We start from the raw sequence: 16,015 nt of genomic DNA on the forward strand, positions 1-16,015 counted from the left end.
TTTATTTAATGTTTGGCAATATAAAAAATGACTTCCCCGGAAGGAAATTTTTTTTAATTGCAAATTTTTATTTACCATAAAAAATTGTTAATTAATTTTTAAATTAATTATATAAATTTTCTAGGATGGCATATATGATATATTTTAATTTACCATAAATAATAAATTCGTATAGATAGATTTTCCATCTTTTAAAAATAATAATTAATAGAATCAAATAATATTTTTTTAAAAATATTTGAATTTCTTTCATTAAATTTGTATAGCTAAATTTATTTCAATTGTCTGTATCACAGTTCAAACCAATTTTATGAGCATTCAAAAGGTTTATAAATCCGTTTGAACGCAACATTACCGTTTGAACCAGGTTGGGATGTTTGGGGAATGAGATAAGATGAAAATTTTATGAATAGCAATAAGATAATTTGTGAATAATAATGAGATAGTTTGAGTTAAATATTTATTGGATTTTTGGAAAGGAAAGATAAAAAGTTGAATAAAAAATATTATAAAGTTAAAATATTATTATAATATTATTTTTTTAATATTATTTTTATTTTAGAATTTGAAAAAGTTTATTTTTATTTTTATTTTTTTGAAAATATAAAAAATTTGTAATGATTAGTTTTAAAATATTTATATTTAAATGATATTTAGGAAGGAAATGAGATATGATGAGGTAAAACTAAAATTATTTCCAAACATCCATTTTCTATGCTAACCCCGGTGAAGATTGGTCAATGTACTCGTCAACAGATCATTAGCGTGTCGTTGTGTGCACGGCAACATGCATACACCAAAGTGCAAGCAAAAGCTGTCAGGATTCTACTTCTAGCCCGCAGCCCGCTATCCGCACGCCAAGCAATTGACGGGTGAGCAGCTCGCCAATAATGAAGTCCGCCCTCACACACAAAAGTAATAATAATAATAACTTTTTTTTTTAAAAAAAAAGGACAACCGGTGTCGTTCCACCAACAGGGTAAGCTAAAGCTACCTCCATTATCTTGCATGGCGGGCATGATGTCTGCAAACAGAGAAGTAGATTGAAGAATGAGAGGATAAATTGTGTTAGGAGGATGAAATTGACTATTGTCCCATCTCTAATCCATCTAGATTCATCGGAGGCCGTTTGTTTTGTCTCTAGGAAAAATTAGGGTGATTTCATCAGTTGAGATTGACTGATTCTGATATAGGTCCGGCAAATGGTTTCCCAAATTATTTAATATGTTTTTGTATTCAACGTAGCACTCTAAATAAGCCTACGTGAAAGGACGCATTTGTGCCATATGCATGAAATCGATTACCATTCATGGAATCATTAATCATGTTACGACTTGTTTTAATTAGATATAAATTTTGTGACTAGAAGGTCTTATGACGCGATAGATATAAAAGGCGGAGAGTAAAATCATGCTTTTTAACTTATCCTTTAAAGAAATAGGACACAAGCATTTATCAATAAACTTTTTAAATTTAAAAGTAGTACAAATTTCAAGAAAATCATTTACATGGATACAAAAATCTTCTTTCATAAATTCATTAAAGGTAGAAAGTATATAGTTGAATTACCCAAGGCTTTAACTCAAGTGAGGCACATTGGTTGCATACAACACTATGCATGATGGATGTTTGGTGGTAATGGATGAAAAAAAATTCTTTAGGAGTTTTTGGATCCTCAAGATTTTCTTTCTTCTAGTGTGGACAAAATCAAAATTAAGACTAGTAAGGCTAGATCATGTATCCATGCTTTCATGCACCACATAATACAACATCCAAAAACTTGTTGCAAAATTTCAATTGTACTTGCATGTACACGAATCTTATCGAGGTATAATTTGGCAAAAATGAGGTTGACGGACTTATAAAAATATAGGAAACCAATCCAATATAAATTAAACAAATTCTAATCTAGTTCGAAAAGAAGTGAGTTTTCTAGAATAAAATAAAAACTAAACAACTAATTAATCTAAGTAAAAAATAATAAACTTTATAAGCCTATCACAATAAAAGACCTAAAATTGGTTTTAAACATGTCAATTATTCTAAACAACAATTAAACTTTTAATAAAAAGGAACTAAGTTTTGGAATTCAACTCAATAACTCATACTTCTATATATAATATGAGATATTCTGCTCATCAGCCGCACTCTCTCTGCACACTTCATATGAGATTTTTTTTTTAAAAAACTCAGCACATGGTGTGCTGCAGCTGCAGTATACAGTAAACTGTAATAAAAAATTTTCCATATAATATTTGACGAAAAGTTCTGCTCACCAACCCACCATTCCTTCTACACCGCACACATTGCTGACATGTTTTATTTTTTTATTGTTCCTGCTGCTAATCTAAACATACGTTTCTCACAATTTATTTTGAATGTTTCTCCTTCCCCGTGTTGTCCCCTCCACAAACACAAACTAGTACTTAGACTAGAAAAGTAGTGAGATCAGAAAGTCTGGGAGATGATAACTGGGAATGATTTCTACAAGGTCATGTGTGCAATGGTTCCTATATATTTCACAATGTTAGTAGCATATAGCTTAGTAAAATGGAGGAAGATATTTACTCCCGAGCAGTGCTCAGGGATCAACCAGTTCATGGTCGTCTTTGCAGTTCTGGTGTTGTCCTTCCACTTCTTATCTCTGAACAATCCCTACCAAATGGACACCATGTTCATAAATCATACTGGCCGACACTCTCTCTAAGATTGTGGTCCTTGTCTCGCTCTCACTGTGGGCTATCTTCTTCAATGGCAGCTTGATTGGCTCATCACTCTCTTCCTTGTGGCTACTTTGTCCAACACACTTGTGTTCGTCAAAAGGAGAGAAGTTCGAAGCTGAGAGAGTGAGAGAGCAAAACGAGGAAGGGGATCTAACCTCGTGAAATTTGGGAGAACCGTGACCTAGCAAATAAACCAGGTTTTTTATTCGGTGTGCGGTGTGTTGTTTTCGAACCGGCTGATTAATAGAATTTTTTAATATTTGATTCTTCTTGATCTCCGACACCATTTTTTAGAGAAAAATTATATTTATTATCTAAACACTACATATTATACATAATTTTTTTATTAAATGTGTGATGAAAAGATTATGAGTAGAAAAATTTCTTTAATTTAACTAGAATAAAATAAATAATAATAATAAATATATTGTGTGGCATAAAGATTACGAGTATAATAACTTTTTTTCAAAATCCGTTTGACTTTTCAACTCATCTGGTCCCACATGTTAGTTTTGTCTCAAAATCCCAATGGTTGTATGCTTATTTGCTCGCCAGTAAATGATTTTTTGTAAAAAAATATTCTGCTCATCAGCCATTCTTTCCGTACACTTTATGTGAGATTATTTTTTTTAAACTCAATACATAATGTGCTGCGACTGCAGTACACAGTAAGCTACAATAAAAATTTCTCTTTTTGTGAAGGATGACAATACTATTTATCCCATTCCTAATAAAAAGTAGGTTATAATAATAATAATTAAAAGAGTTAGCACTAAATTATTTACTTGCGATCAGGGAGGACATCTCTGCCCGGCTTGTGAGTGGTCTGTCTGTGTCCTGCAATGTTATTGTGAAGACTACTAACACGTTGAAAAGTCCAAGTAAACGACCGAAGACCAAACCGGGTCTATGACTCTATGGTACCAAATTTCCACATAATTTAAGGGAAAAAATACAGTAAAGTCAAGCCAGCTTGTCGTGTTCGTCGGTCTTTATATCTTTTGGGAATTGGATTTGGGGCTAATGTTACAGATGTTCATCATTCCATCGTGGTGAAACTTGGGCTTGGAAATGAAAGGTTCGGAGATGGAGAACACGCATATGATGCTGGAGCAAAAGCTGCTGGAGGACAATCTTGCCATGCCAAACCAGAAGCTGGAGGTCCTTGATATCCTTAAAGCAGCTCCAACAATCTTTTTCAAGAATTTCAGTTTCATCATCTTCCTCCTTTTCATTTCCCTCCCTCTTTTCTTCTTCATGGTTTACTACGAAATTTTCCTTCAAAGAACTCTGACAAATATTCTAGAGCAATCTCATAGTCATGACTTAGAATATCATCGTTGGTCAGTAGTAACTTCTGAAGTTACAACCGAATTAAGAACGACTTTTTCTCATCAACTGGTTCAACTCGGTTTCCTTTATCTGGTGCCCTTTCATCTTCTTGAGCTTTGCACTGTGATTGTAACGGTGGATTTGGCATCAAAGATATACGCAGAAGATAGACCAATACTGACTCTGAAGGAGATGCTGTACAAACCGATTTATGGAGCAAGAATAAGAGGTACTTTTATCACATCCTTTTACGTTATTCTCTTATCAACTTGTAATCTGCTCGGATTGGTATGGTTAGCAACAAGCTACCATGTATTTTGGAGAACATCGGATTTACAGGTGCCATTTCTACTGTTCTACGGACCGGTTTTCATAGCTTTGCTACTAAAATACTTGGAATGGAGTGCGGTGTGGAACGTGAGTATCGTCATTTCAGTGTTGGAGGGGACTTTCGGGGTTCGAGCAATGGCGCTTTCTGCTCGTTTTAATAGAGGCAATGAGCGGCGTGGGCTACTTTTGATGGCTGTTTTCTTTGTTTGGGGACTGGATTTGAGGCTGCCATGCCTCTATTTTAGATGCTATGAAGGAGAGATTATGGGAATTGTTGCACAAGTTGGGTTGTTCTGCTTGGGGAATGTGCTGAAATGGGTGGCCTGCATGTTATATTTCTATGATTGTAAGAAGCAGACTCTAGAGAAGAAGGTTGATGTGGAAGCAGGGAGAGAAATCAAAGTCGTTGATGCATAATTACTGCAGCAAATACTCACAAGTAAAAGGAAATTGGTTGGTTGGATTTCCATTAATGTATGTAAACTTGACGCGAATGCTTAATAAACTTGGTGAAAGAACTTGGATCTTGTAAAAGAGAATGCCTTACGAAATTGGTTGTTCTTTTGGCCGTCTAGGAGGCGGTCCTCTCTCTGTCTCTCTCTCTCTCTCTCTCTCTCTCTCAGAGCAATCACACTCCGGTATAGCTTTGGCATTGCCTAAAGATTTTTTTATCGGTGTCAAAAGTTTTATTGTTGATGAGCATGAGCGAACATAAAGAACTTCTCATCTGCTGACATTTTTTGTTTTCGTCATTTTTTACCGACCATGGTTCGGTTTGAAAACTCTCTAATCTCTATAGATCGCAGCGATTCCTTCAAGGCCCAATTCTCAAAACAAACAAAAAAAGCAAGAGAGAGAGAGAAATTCAGCAAGGAAAATCAGCCCTATTTGTAACAACTGAAATATAATAATCACACCTCAAGAAACAGAGGCGACTAATTAATGAGGAATGAGAATAATCGCTGAAACCATCCAAAATACTACAACTCTCTTCCCGACACTCAATTTAAACAACTTATTCCACGGTTCACTGCAAGATGAACCATTGTTGTGAAGCCAATCAACGGCACTCCACAACAGCAGCCACTTGTGCTATGAATTCTTGAAAGTTTCTTCAATTTGATTTCCTTTCAATCACCTTCTTCGCAAAAGATGGCAAACAGAAAGCCGCTGTATGAATCTGAAAATAAAAACAAAGGTTACATAACGCAATGAATAAGATAGAGGTGTTTGGGATGAAGCAGAATCACACCTCTGGGTTGTAAAATTTCAAGGGTCCTTTGGATTTGTTATGGCTGTCATTCGCATCTATCGAATTGACTGGGTGCTTGAAGTCAACAGGGGGCCCCTCGGTAGAACACAGCATAAAACCAATCACCCCACTGAAACACAAACATTGATAGAAGCAACATCAACATCACACAAGAATATTTACTCGCCACCCACTGACCCGCACAGAGAAATACCCAATGCAGATAATAACCACCATTAAAGGCCCAAACTGCTGCCGCAGAATTGGAGATGAAGACATTCAAAGAACGACTTTACCGAAAATAAGGCGGTCTCCAAAATCACAACTTGCGTATTTTAAACCTTAACTATGATGAACTAGCAACTCAGTCTGACCCAATAAGAAAACTCGATTATCCCTGCTAATGCGCACACAGGCAAATACACTCATGCATGCATGCAAACATAAACATGTATTCAAAAGCATATATCTCTTTGGGAGGATTTTATGGGGAGAAGAAGCTGGCCGGAGAAAATTAATTAAGTTTGAGAAAGGTTACCTTGGGTATGTTGGCACCGTAGTCCATGCATAGTTGACAGAGCCTTTAAATATCTGACGACAGTTTGTCACAATGTCCTCAATTATGTGCATGTGAAGCCATATACTTTCTGCCTGAGTACACACAACTCCCCCAGGCCGAAGAGCCTTCGCTACTGATTCAAAAAAGGGCTTCTCAAAAAGCTCTTGTGCAGGACCTGATCAGATCAAAAGGAAAACTTGTCGATACAAAGTACAATACTCATGTTCCCAGTGAGAAAAGGATTGAATGCAGAGATAACCTTACCTATGGGGTCAGAAGAATCCACTATAATCGCATCATAAGTTCCTTCAGGAGCAGCCTTCAAAAATGCAACTCCTGGACCAGTATGAAAAAGCCCTTCAAAATTGATATTTGCAAAAATAAGGAATGCAAATGAGGAAGAAGAATGAGCTGATCATACCATCACCAATATGAAGATTCACTCGGGGATCCTCGTACCCAACTGCTACCTCAGGGAAATACTGTTTAGAAACCTAGTAAAGGTGGAAAAAGAAATTACAAGTACGGAAATAGTTGTTCCATGATGACTGAAAGTTCTCATGGTACATTGGGAAAAAAAAAAAAAATTGTAGGCTCGTACGTTGGTAAAATAATCAGAGTTCGCATATTCACAAGTGGATTCATTCTAGTGTGAAAAGAAAATGTAACAGTGACATATCCAACGAGCTATTTTCATGAGCTTCTGACCTAATGCTAGTACAAAAGAATATTATATGTTTTTCCATCAAATTATTACTTACATCAACTACCATCTTATCGATTTCACAAATATCAATATGCTCAACAGATGAATGGCGAGACACTTCCCGCAGGACCCCACCATCTCCTCCACCAATAACAATAACCTGAGTGGAAAAAATATAATGAGTCTGAAAGACTAGGCAACAAAAAAAATACATATGCTTATTGCCAATAATCAGTTCACTCTAACAGTGAGCGCGTGTTAAGTACGAGAAAAAAAAGAGTGAACTGTATTCGAAAGAAGTTTGTTTTCTTTATTTTATGAATGTGTTTCCCTTCCTGTTTTCCTCTGCTGATAACCATCTGTAGTTTTTTCAGGAAATAAAGAGAGAAAGGAGGCCAAGAGAAGAAATGTGCAGGGGACCCTGAATGATTAACAAGGTTTATCGGACGTGTTGTTATTAGTTGCACCATTGTGATTTGCCTTTTACATACTGTTGCTATCCTATGTTTAACAGTCCTCAGCCTTACTATATACAGAATATTGGCCGATCAACAGATAGAGCCTCGTGTGCCCTCTGTCTGTGGGCCTTCTCACCACCAGAGCTGAAAAACCTCTGTTCATCATGTATAACAGTACAAGCTGCATTATAATATGATGCATGGACCACAAAAGTCACCGAGGTTCCAGCCTTAAAAGTGCTCATATGTTCTAATTAGCTAATAATCAACTGTCATGTGAAAGCACTGTCAAGAAAATTCTGTCAATGGAAGCAATTCAAGTAAGTTATTTAGTCCCAAGATTATATGAAGACCTTCTTTGGGTTTGGGATTGAGCACAGTGGAAGGTGAGTGATCATTTCTTGATATGCACATTCATCCCTTTCAGTGAGCTGAATCACCCCATCCAGAACAAGAACCTTGCCATATGTTGATGACTGCAAAGAAAAAATCGCAAGACCAGAGTTTATTTTTAAGGAAGATCAGATATAGGTGGAAAAATTATGATTTGTACCTGAAAGACCATGACATTCTGATATTCAGATTTTCCTTGAAATAAGACCTTCTCAACCTTCAAGGAGTGTGCCTCACCTACATTGTGTCAGGCAGCTCAGATTCAATTAAACGACTAAAGAGTATAATTTTGAAGAAAAAGGATGTCGATTAAAAGAGAATGCAAAATGCACTATTATTCAAAAAAAAAAAAAAAAAAAGTTACCAGGACTTCAGTTTCATAGACATTATAAATGTGAAATAACCACAGATGGGTATGCTTGGGGGGTAATTGGCTCGCAAATCTAACATCATAGTTGGCTGAAAATCTAACATCATAGTTGACAGGTTCACTCGTCAAACGAGCAAAATACTCGGACCAAATAACTCTCCACCCCTTCACTGACAAGTCAATATGTCTAGCAATGATTGATCTCTACAACAATAATATTTAACTACACATCATTCAGAACCCCAAACTTTAAGAGAAGATCAAAGAAAATTAAAATCTGCCCAAAAACATACACGAGCAGGGAATTATTTGATTGCTAAAGAAGGTGCCACTTGACCTAGTGTTAGTTAGCCACAACCCATGGATATAGACTCCTAAATTAAAGAGGGCACAGTGATACATGGCAAAATATATATATATATATATATATATATATATATCATAGGCGTTATTTCGAGGTGAACAAAGCAATGCCCATAGAGAAAACAACTAAACAAGTATGAACACGAGTACGAAACAAATAATAAAACTATGTATACATTCTCTAATCTTATTATGAAGCCAAAAATAAAAAAAGTTCTGGCGGCAGATTTGACAAACACTCATCGAACTAAGCCTAAAAACCACATTAACACACACCCACATCACCAAGCATACAACATAACTACGTATGCGGAGAAATAGTGAACAAAAGACCAATAACGAATTCAAAAGATGCCTGGTCAGAAAAGAAAAATGAACAATTCCTTCTTGGTCGCCGAGAATCGATAAAAATGATTTTTTTTACTTCTGTTGCCGCAGTTTCTCAACAACCGAACACATATATAATAGGAAACGCAGATGGGATTTTTTTAGGGGGTGGAGGGGTGGAGAAACAGTGAGAGAGTGAGAAAACCCACCAGGCCACATTGGGCTAATCTCAGAGAACCACCCAGGAATCACAGAGGATATACAATCAGGCTGCTCCTTTTTCCCCTCCAGCTCGATGGAGGACAGAGTGGAAGCAGAGACTCCATTAGTAGGTTCCTCTTCTTCTCTCGGCCTCTTCACGGGAGAATCCGTGGACCCAGAAACACCCTCTTCGGCCATGGCTTTCTCGCTGTCGCTAAAGCTCACGCTCGCGAAAACCCCAAGCACGGCGCAAGATAAACGAGCCGCTTTGTACTGAACAGAGGCCACACAATCTTTGGTCTTCCTCCGTTCCAATTTATAAAAATAATTAACACAAAATAATTAGTAAAGAAAAAAAAAAAGAAAAAAATTAAAAAAAGAAGAGAATAATTGTGTTTTTGCGCAGCAGCAAGAATCTGGTCACGAAGGACGCCGGACGCGTCTATCGAATATGAACACCTTCGAATAAAGTCGATACTCGTGCCCAATAGTTTGATTTGATTCGTTCACACCAGTTGCTCTGGTCACTTGGTACCCTACCCTACCCTACTTACGACACTGCCTGTTGTGCAATAATTGCATGAAATATTGTAAAAAAATACTGTATACTTATCATTTTTCTTGAAAGAGATCAAGCCATCGAAAAAATTACACCTATTTTGTATATAATTTTTTTTAATTAATAATTAAGAAAGTGTATTTTAATAATTTTGTGATTTTATTTTTATTTTCATTTTTAAAAATATTTAAATGGATTTAAAAAATATTTGAAAAAAATATTTAAAAAATTACACTATTCGATTAAAAAAAAAAAAGGTTTAGAAATTTCTGTAACCCTTCTACACCACTTTGTCATTTTTCATCGTTAGTAATTCAAATAGGTTTTATAAGTAAGTTATAACGGGTCGAATTGTTTGAGTATCCGCTTCATTTTGATAAAATAAATTATTTATATTGTATTTTATAATTTTATCGACCCAAAAAGGTTTTTTAAATTTTGCTAATATTTCTTATTAAGTTTATATATACATATCTCCATGACTATAAATATATAAGGATTCAAGTAATATATTTAGATATATGAACATGCATGATTTCTTTGAATCTCTTTAAATGTTAAAAATACTATCGTTAATACTATAAATAATAATAAATACAATATTATTCTTTTATACAAATACATTCATATGATGTCTATTACTTAATAATTAATCATAATTTTATGTTCACGAATAATTCATTTAATAAACGAATTGAGTCGAACTTGAATCTCAAGTGACCTATCGAGTAATCTTGTTGATTTACAACCCTAACAGCTCGCGTACCATGGGTTAAGAATTGAAAATTCTACTTCCCTACAAGGTTCGATATGGTCAGATAATGTTAGTGCATAACGGATATTGTTGTTAATAATAATGAAGAAATAGTTTGATTCTAACACTAGAATGTAGTCTGAATATATATTGTAATAAAACTTTTTAAAGCACCCTCGTAATATAATTATAATTTACAATTTTATAAATTTTTTCCTTATTTTTAAACATAAACAAATGTCCAATTTATACTTTAAACATGCCAGCTAATTATTCCATGTGTATTAAGATGCCACCTCGTACTATAAAAAAAAAGTAAATAATAAAACATAAAACTAAATAATAATTACAAATTTGAAGAAAGAAGATATTTAAAAAAAAAATAGAAGTTAAAATTAAGAAAATTAAACATTTTAGAAAATTAAAACAAAAATATAAAAAAAAAATGAGAGGTTTAAAAACTTCAAATTTTAGAAAATTAAATAATCAAGAAAGAAAGAAATATGGGAAGGAAAATGATAGGAATTGAATTAATATATGACTGGTACACAACTTTTTTACTGCTCTCTGATAAAATATTATTGTTTTTTGAGTTCAAAGTAAAGTCAAATAATCAAGAGTCTCATGGCCTAATAACATATGATTTGAATTTTAAAATAAGAAATTTGGATTCAAAACCTCCCATCTATAAAAAAAAATTAAAAAAAAAATAAAAATCAAAGTCAAACAAGTTAAAATAATAATTAATGCTTTATTAGAGAGTTTGTGTGAGAATTATAAGGTTACGTTATTTTGTGAAAGTCATATGGATTTTAACAATTTGCAAGAATTATCATTCAACATCCGTTAGTTTTCTAATGGTAGAATTGGTGACGTGGATCAGCCAATAATAAGTCGTTGCGTGTCCTAATCAGAAAAAGTTATTAAAAATTTTAAAATATTTATGTTAAATTAAAAAATATTTTTTTCTAGAAAAAGTATAATAATGATTTTTTTTAAAGTAAAAAAAAAAAAAAATTCTCCTAACCCTCCCACATTCTAGTTTCTACCCCATGAAAAGATAACAGACAGTTCAGAAATATTTCTGAAGAGTAATACTAGATACAAGCTTCAAATAGATAAATTTCATATAAATTTTTTGTAAAATAATAGGTCTCACTAATAAATAATAATTTTTTTTATACTTTTCTAAAGTGGGGTCCGCATTTTACAAAGATTTGTATGGAACTTATCTATTTAGAGCTTGTACAAATTATTTCTCATTTCAGAATACTCTTCCCACCCTTCAGGTGTGAGTTCTAACAGATTTGAATGAAATTACTAAAATAACCTTGTACTATGACAGACTGAATATGTAAATAAATTAAACTACATCGTTTTAATACTTGAAAGCACTACGTACATTACTACTTCATTAAAACTGTGCCGTTAAGTGAAATGATCAGAACGCAACTGTTCGTCTCCTAAAGCCGCGACGTCATTTCCCTCCTCTTTGCGAAACGGTGTCATTGGCTACTGATGAAGCCCTAATCCCTCGACGCCCCTTCTCTTCTTGTGCATTCTTCTACTTCTCTTTGTTCCGTCGCCCCCACATACCCTCAAGCTGACAAGCTCCCCCTTTTGCCTCCATTGATCCCCACTTGGAAGCCTCCTAACACATGTATCCATTTTGTCACATGATTTATTAGGATGTTATAAAATTAAGATCTAATTTGGTTTTACAAAATTTTCAAACTATCACATCTCGTTAAATTTCAATATTTAAATACAAATATTTTTCAATTTCAAATTTTTAGATTTTTAACTTTTTCATCTAATAATTACAATTTTTCAAAATTTTGAAATAAAATACAAAAAATAATTCAATTTTTTCAGATTCTCAGAATAAAAATTATATTAACAAATTATATTCAAAATCTCTTTTAATTTTATAAATTTTTTATTCAAATTTTTCTCTCTTATTTCTCAAAATCTCACGAAAATTTTAACTCAAATTATTTCACTATTATTTATAAATTATTTCTTTATTATTAACAAATTTATCATCTCATTTATATAATCAAACGAGATAGAGTTGTTAGACAAAGGTGTTTGATTGCAAACTGTAAATAAGGCAGCTACTTAAACCGATAAAGTGGACCGGTCGTTGCAATTGCAATTTTTTCTTTCAAATATTTTTAAATTTTTTTAATTTTTTTTTTAAAAGATACACAAACTCATTAATAAATAATTATTTCTTTAATTATTAAGAAAAAAATAAAATAAATAAAGCATCAGTTGCTTTGATCATCATCTATTCCATCGTTTGGAATAACATTTTTCATTGTTCAAATATTAGATATAAATGTTACCAAGTGGGAAAACCAGGGTGCCTTTGTACAAATTGGTAAAAATCGAGATACTGAGTTTGCAATTAACTAAAAAATATAAAATAATTGTATCTATTTTATTTTTTTCTTAAAAAAAAAAAAAAAGGTCAATGAAAATGGGAACATTCACCTCAACGCTAGGACTATGAGATGCTAATATCTACTATTCTTATTTTTTAGAGGAAAAATAATTATTGCCCAAAATGAGTTATTATTTTTTCATTTTTATGAATTAAGTAATGTTAAATATAAATTTTAAATAGATAAATCTCATATAAATATTTTGTAAAATAATGAGTCTCATTAATAAATAATAATTTTTTTATACTTTTTTAAGGTAGAGTTTATTTTTTTATAAAAATTTATATTAAATTTATCTATTTAGAACTTGTACAAATTATTTTTCAATTATGAGATAGAAGAAGAGTGGAACCTAATCTACGTCATAATTCACGTAGCAAACGTGGAATATGTTTTAACGAGTAATTCCATCTTAGCAATCATTAATCTTTGTTACTTTTTGTGCCTCCAAGCACCGACTGACCGACATTAATCATATGGCCACTGATTGCGACACGGACACATAACAGACTACTATATTTGAATGGGGGAAATAATAGGATTATTAACTTTTTACTATTTATTTATTATTTTTTATTATTTTATATTTTACTTCATAATTAAGAATATGATTATTAATAAAATTATATATATTTTTAATCTTTTTTAATAATTAAAGATGTTAAAAAATATTTAAAAGAAAATAATAAAAAAATAAATATATTATAAATAGTAAATGAGTACTAAATACATTATAAGTAGTAAATAGATAGTAAATAGGTAGTAACCCATTTACTACTTATAGTATTTCTTTTTTATCATTTTCTTTTAAGTATGTTTTTAACATCCTTAATTATTAATAAAAAAATTAAAAAATATATAATTTTACTAATAGTCACTTTATTAACTATTAAGTAAAATAAAAAATACTATATTGATAATACTACTATGCTGTCTCATTTTTTTTTCTCATTTTGACCGTTCTTATATTTAATTTTTTTTTTACTTATTAATTAAGAAAGTGACTATTAATATATTAGAATATTTATTTATTTTTTAAAAATATTTAAATATATTTAAAAACAAATAAAAATAAAAAGTAAAATTTGTACCAGTGAAAAAGCCAGCAATCACACTAGCATTACCCTTATTTACAAGTTTGACGTGATTGCGTCAGTTATAAAAAAAAAAATTAAAATATAATATGTATTTTTTTTATAGCATATGATGTGATAAATTTCAATTATAATATCTAAATAAAAAAGCAAACATACAAGGATTTACGGACAATGATTGAATACATGGTAAGAAAAACAATTATTTGGCCGAAAGTGATTATTTACAATGAAAATAAGTATTTAATAAAAAATTATCATTTTCGTAATAAATAAATATTTTTTTAGTGATATAATTTGTTTTCATGTTAAGAGATATTGGAAAAAGAAAAAGAAAAAGAAATAACATTAGGAATTGAATGTCATTTATATGGAGGATTCATCAACCATGATAAAATGTGAACATAAACGTTTTCATTTGTGTTTGTATTGTTTTTTTCTTGAGGTTGGGGGTGAGGAATGTGGGTTGTGGGCCACACAGAAGATAAATCTTGATTTAATTTATATAATCAACTAAAATATTTCATCTAAGTTTTAATGTGTAAGTGATCAGCTCAATCACTTGACCCCTACGACAAATTACTATTTTTTTAAACATTAATGTTTTTGGTCCCTGTCAAGATGTAAAGCTTTTTCTAGACATGATTTCATCCAAATATATACAATATCTTTAATCTTATCTTCCTTATTGAAAAATCATCGAGAGCATTGGCATCTTTTAAATTTTAGGAAATTGGACCACCTTTTTAAGTGAGTATAGGAAGATGGTAAATGAGATCTTCTATTGCTTAAGAGTTAAGCGGGAGGAGTAGTGCTCTTGAAATATAGGCCGTCCACGTGTAATACTGATTAGTTATTTTGAAATATAAGGTGAGATATATATGCTCGTTTGAATAGTGAGATGAGATGATTTTAGATGAGTTGAATAAAATATTGTTAAAATATTATTTTTTAATATTATTATTGTTTTTGAATTTGAAAAGTTGAATTATTTATTATATTTTATATGAAAATTTAAAAAAATTATAATGATGAGATGAGATGAGATCGTTTCTCTACATAAACAAACTCTATGTTTAGGTCTTCTTTGGATAATTTAGATATCAAAATCAATCTCAACCAGAGAGTATCAGACTATACATGGTAGTTTGCTCATGAAAAGGAAGCTCTTACTAACTTCTGTAGTGACAATATATGATGTTCAAAGGGCCCGTGGAAACCGTATTAAGTCCAAAAGGCCCATGGCCAATTTAAAATCACAAGTCAGAAAGATATTCCTAGCAAGTGCCTCTATCAATCTATTTTAGTAAGATCTCGAATTCAAAATTTTCATAGATGTTGCATGAGATCTGAGATTTGTATCTCATGCAACCGTTAAACTCTATGAAGAACTCTCATCTGCTATTCTCTCACAATTCTATACACACTTTTTTACCTCGGCATTGGAGAGTTCTTGGCCAAATTCTAGTGTCATTCTTTGTTGGTTCTTGTGTTTTTGGGAGTTATTGTAGAGAGAGGGCTACAAGACATGATGAAAAGTTTCATCAATAGTTTGGTTTCCACTATGGGATTTGTGAGCAGTTGATATAATCTTCCTTTTTAGTATATGACTGTAAGTTTGAGACTGGAGATGCCTACCATAACCCGATCTCAAAGTGCTACTGGAAGGGGACAAGAACATGGGCATATAGGGGCTGGACCCTCCAATCATGCTGCCTCTCAAGAGAGGTGTCATGCTACCTCAAGAGACATGTTTTTGCCAAACCGCACAGGACATGCGGTTGATGTTGCAACATAATCAGTAGATAATGGCTAGATTAAAGGACTAAAGAGCTAGTATGAGAGGATAGATAGGGTCAAGCACTAGACTATATGGTTGACACGACTGCTAATAGGACTTTTCATTCCTTGTGACCCCCTCTTTATGATAACATGCAAAAACACAAGAATAACCAAAATAAAGATGCTAAAGATTTGATTAGGAACTCATTGATGTCCAAGTCATAAAATGTGTATAATTGAGAGAGAAGTATATGGGAGTTGTTCATTAATCGTACTTGTTTGTGCCGTGGCCTTTTTATATTGAAGATGTTACACGTCTGCTAGGCAACAGGCTGATGACTTGCTTAGAGGTCAAGCTCCTC

General features: G+C 32.4%; 2 protein-coding genes across 5 annotated transcripts; one reads left to right on the top strand and one right to left on the bottom strand.

Annotated features, from left to right (window-relative positions):
• The first annotated feature begins 3,665 nt into the window (after positions 1–3,665).
• On the top strand, positions 3,666–5,056 carry LOC121257873. 4 transcript variants are annotated; one of them, XM_041159128.1, is made up of 3 exons: positions 3,666–4,284; positions 4,432–4,815; positions 4,875–5,056. In XM_041159128.1, the coding sequence occupies exons 1-2, from the start codon at positions 3,795–3,797 to the stop codon at positions 4,800–4,802; spliced, it is 861 nt and encodes a 286-aa protein (XP_041015062.1). In that variant the 5' UTR covers positions 3,666–3,794; the 3' UTR covers positions 4,803–4,815; positions 4,875–5,056. The 4 variants fall into 4 exon arrangements, with proteins under 4 accessions (XP_041015062.1, XP_041015061.1, XP_041015060.1 ...); XM_041159127.1 differs by having other exon boundaries at positions 3,667–4,284; positions 4,357–4,815; XM_041159126.1 differs by having other exon boundaries at positions 3,671–4,822; positions 4,877–5,056.
• A 232-nt stretch (positions 5,057–5,288) lies between these two features.
• Positions 5,289–9,438, bottom strand: LOC121257872 (spermidine synthase 1-like). Its single transcript, XM_041159124.1, has 9 exons — positions 9,023–9,438; positions 7,914–7,990; positions 7,714–7,836; positions 6,958–7,062; positions 6,618–6,690; positions 6,461–6,532; positions 6,176–6,371; positions 5,638–5,767; positions 5,289–5,565 (listed from the first exon to the last, which is right to left on the bottom strand). The coding sequence occupies exons 1-9, from the start codon at positions 9,210–9,212 to the stop codon at positions 5,500–5,502; spliced, it is 1,032 nt and encodes a 343-aa protein (XP_041015058.1). The 5' UTR covers positions 9,213–9,438; the 3' UTR covers positions 5,289–5,499.
• Positions 9,439–16,015: the final 6,577 nt, after the last annotated feature.

Source organism: Juglans microcarpa x Juglans regia, chromosome 3S, assembly GCF_004785595.1.
Source record: "Juglans microcarpa x Juglans regia isolate MS1-56 chromosome 3S, Jm3101_v1.0, whole genome shotgun sequence".
Lineage (NCBI taxonomy): Eukaryota > Viridiplantae > Streptophyta > Magnoliopsida > Fagales > Juglandaceae > Juglans > Juglans microcarpa x Juglans regia.

Coding starts and splice junctions, on each gene's coding strand:
- LOC121257872 (XM_041159124.1), bottom strand. CDS start 9,212: ATGGCCGAAGAGGGTGTTTCTGGGTCCACGGATTCTCCCGTGAAGAGG. Junction 7,991..9,022: donor GATTAGCCCAATGTGGCCTG/GTGGGTTTTCTC, acceptor GACACAATGTAG/GTGAGGCACACTCCTTGAAG. Junction 7,063..7,713: donor CAATCCCAAACCCAAAGAAG/GTCTTCATATAA, acceptor TTTTCCACTCAG/GTTATTGTTATTGGTGGAGG.
- LOC121257873 (XM_041159126.1), top strand. CDS start 3,795: ATGAAAGGTTCGGAGATGGAGAACACGCATATGATGCTGGAGCAAAAG.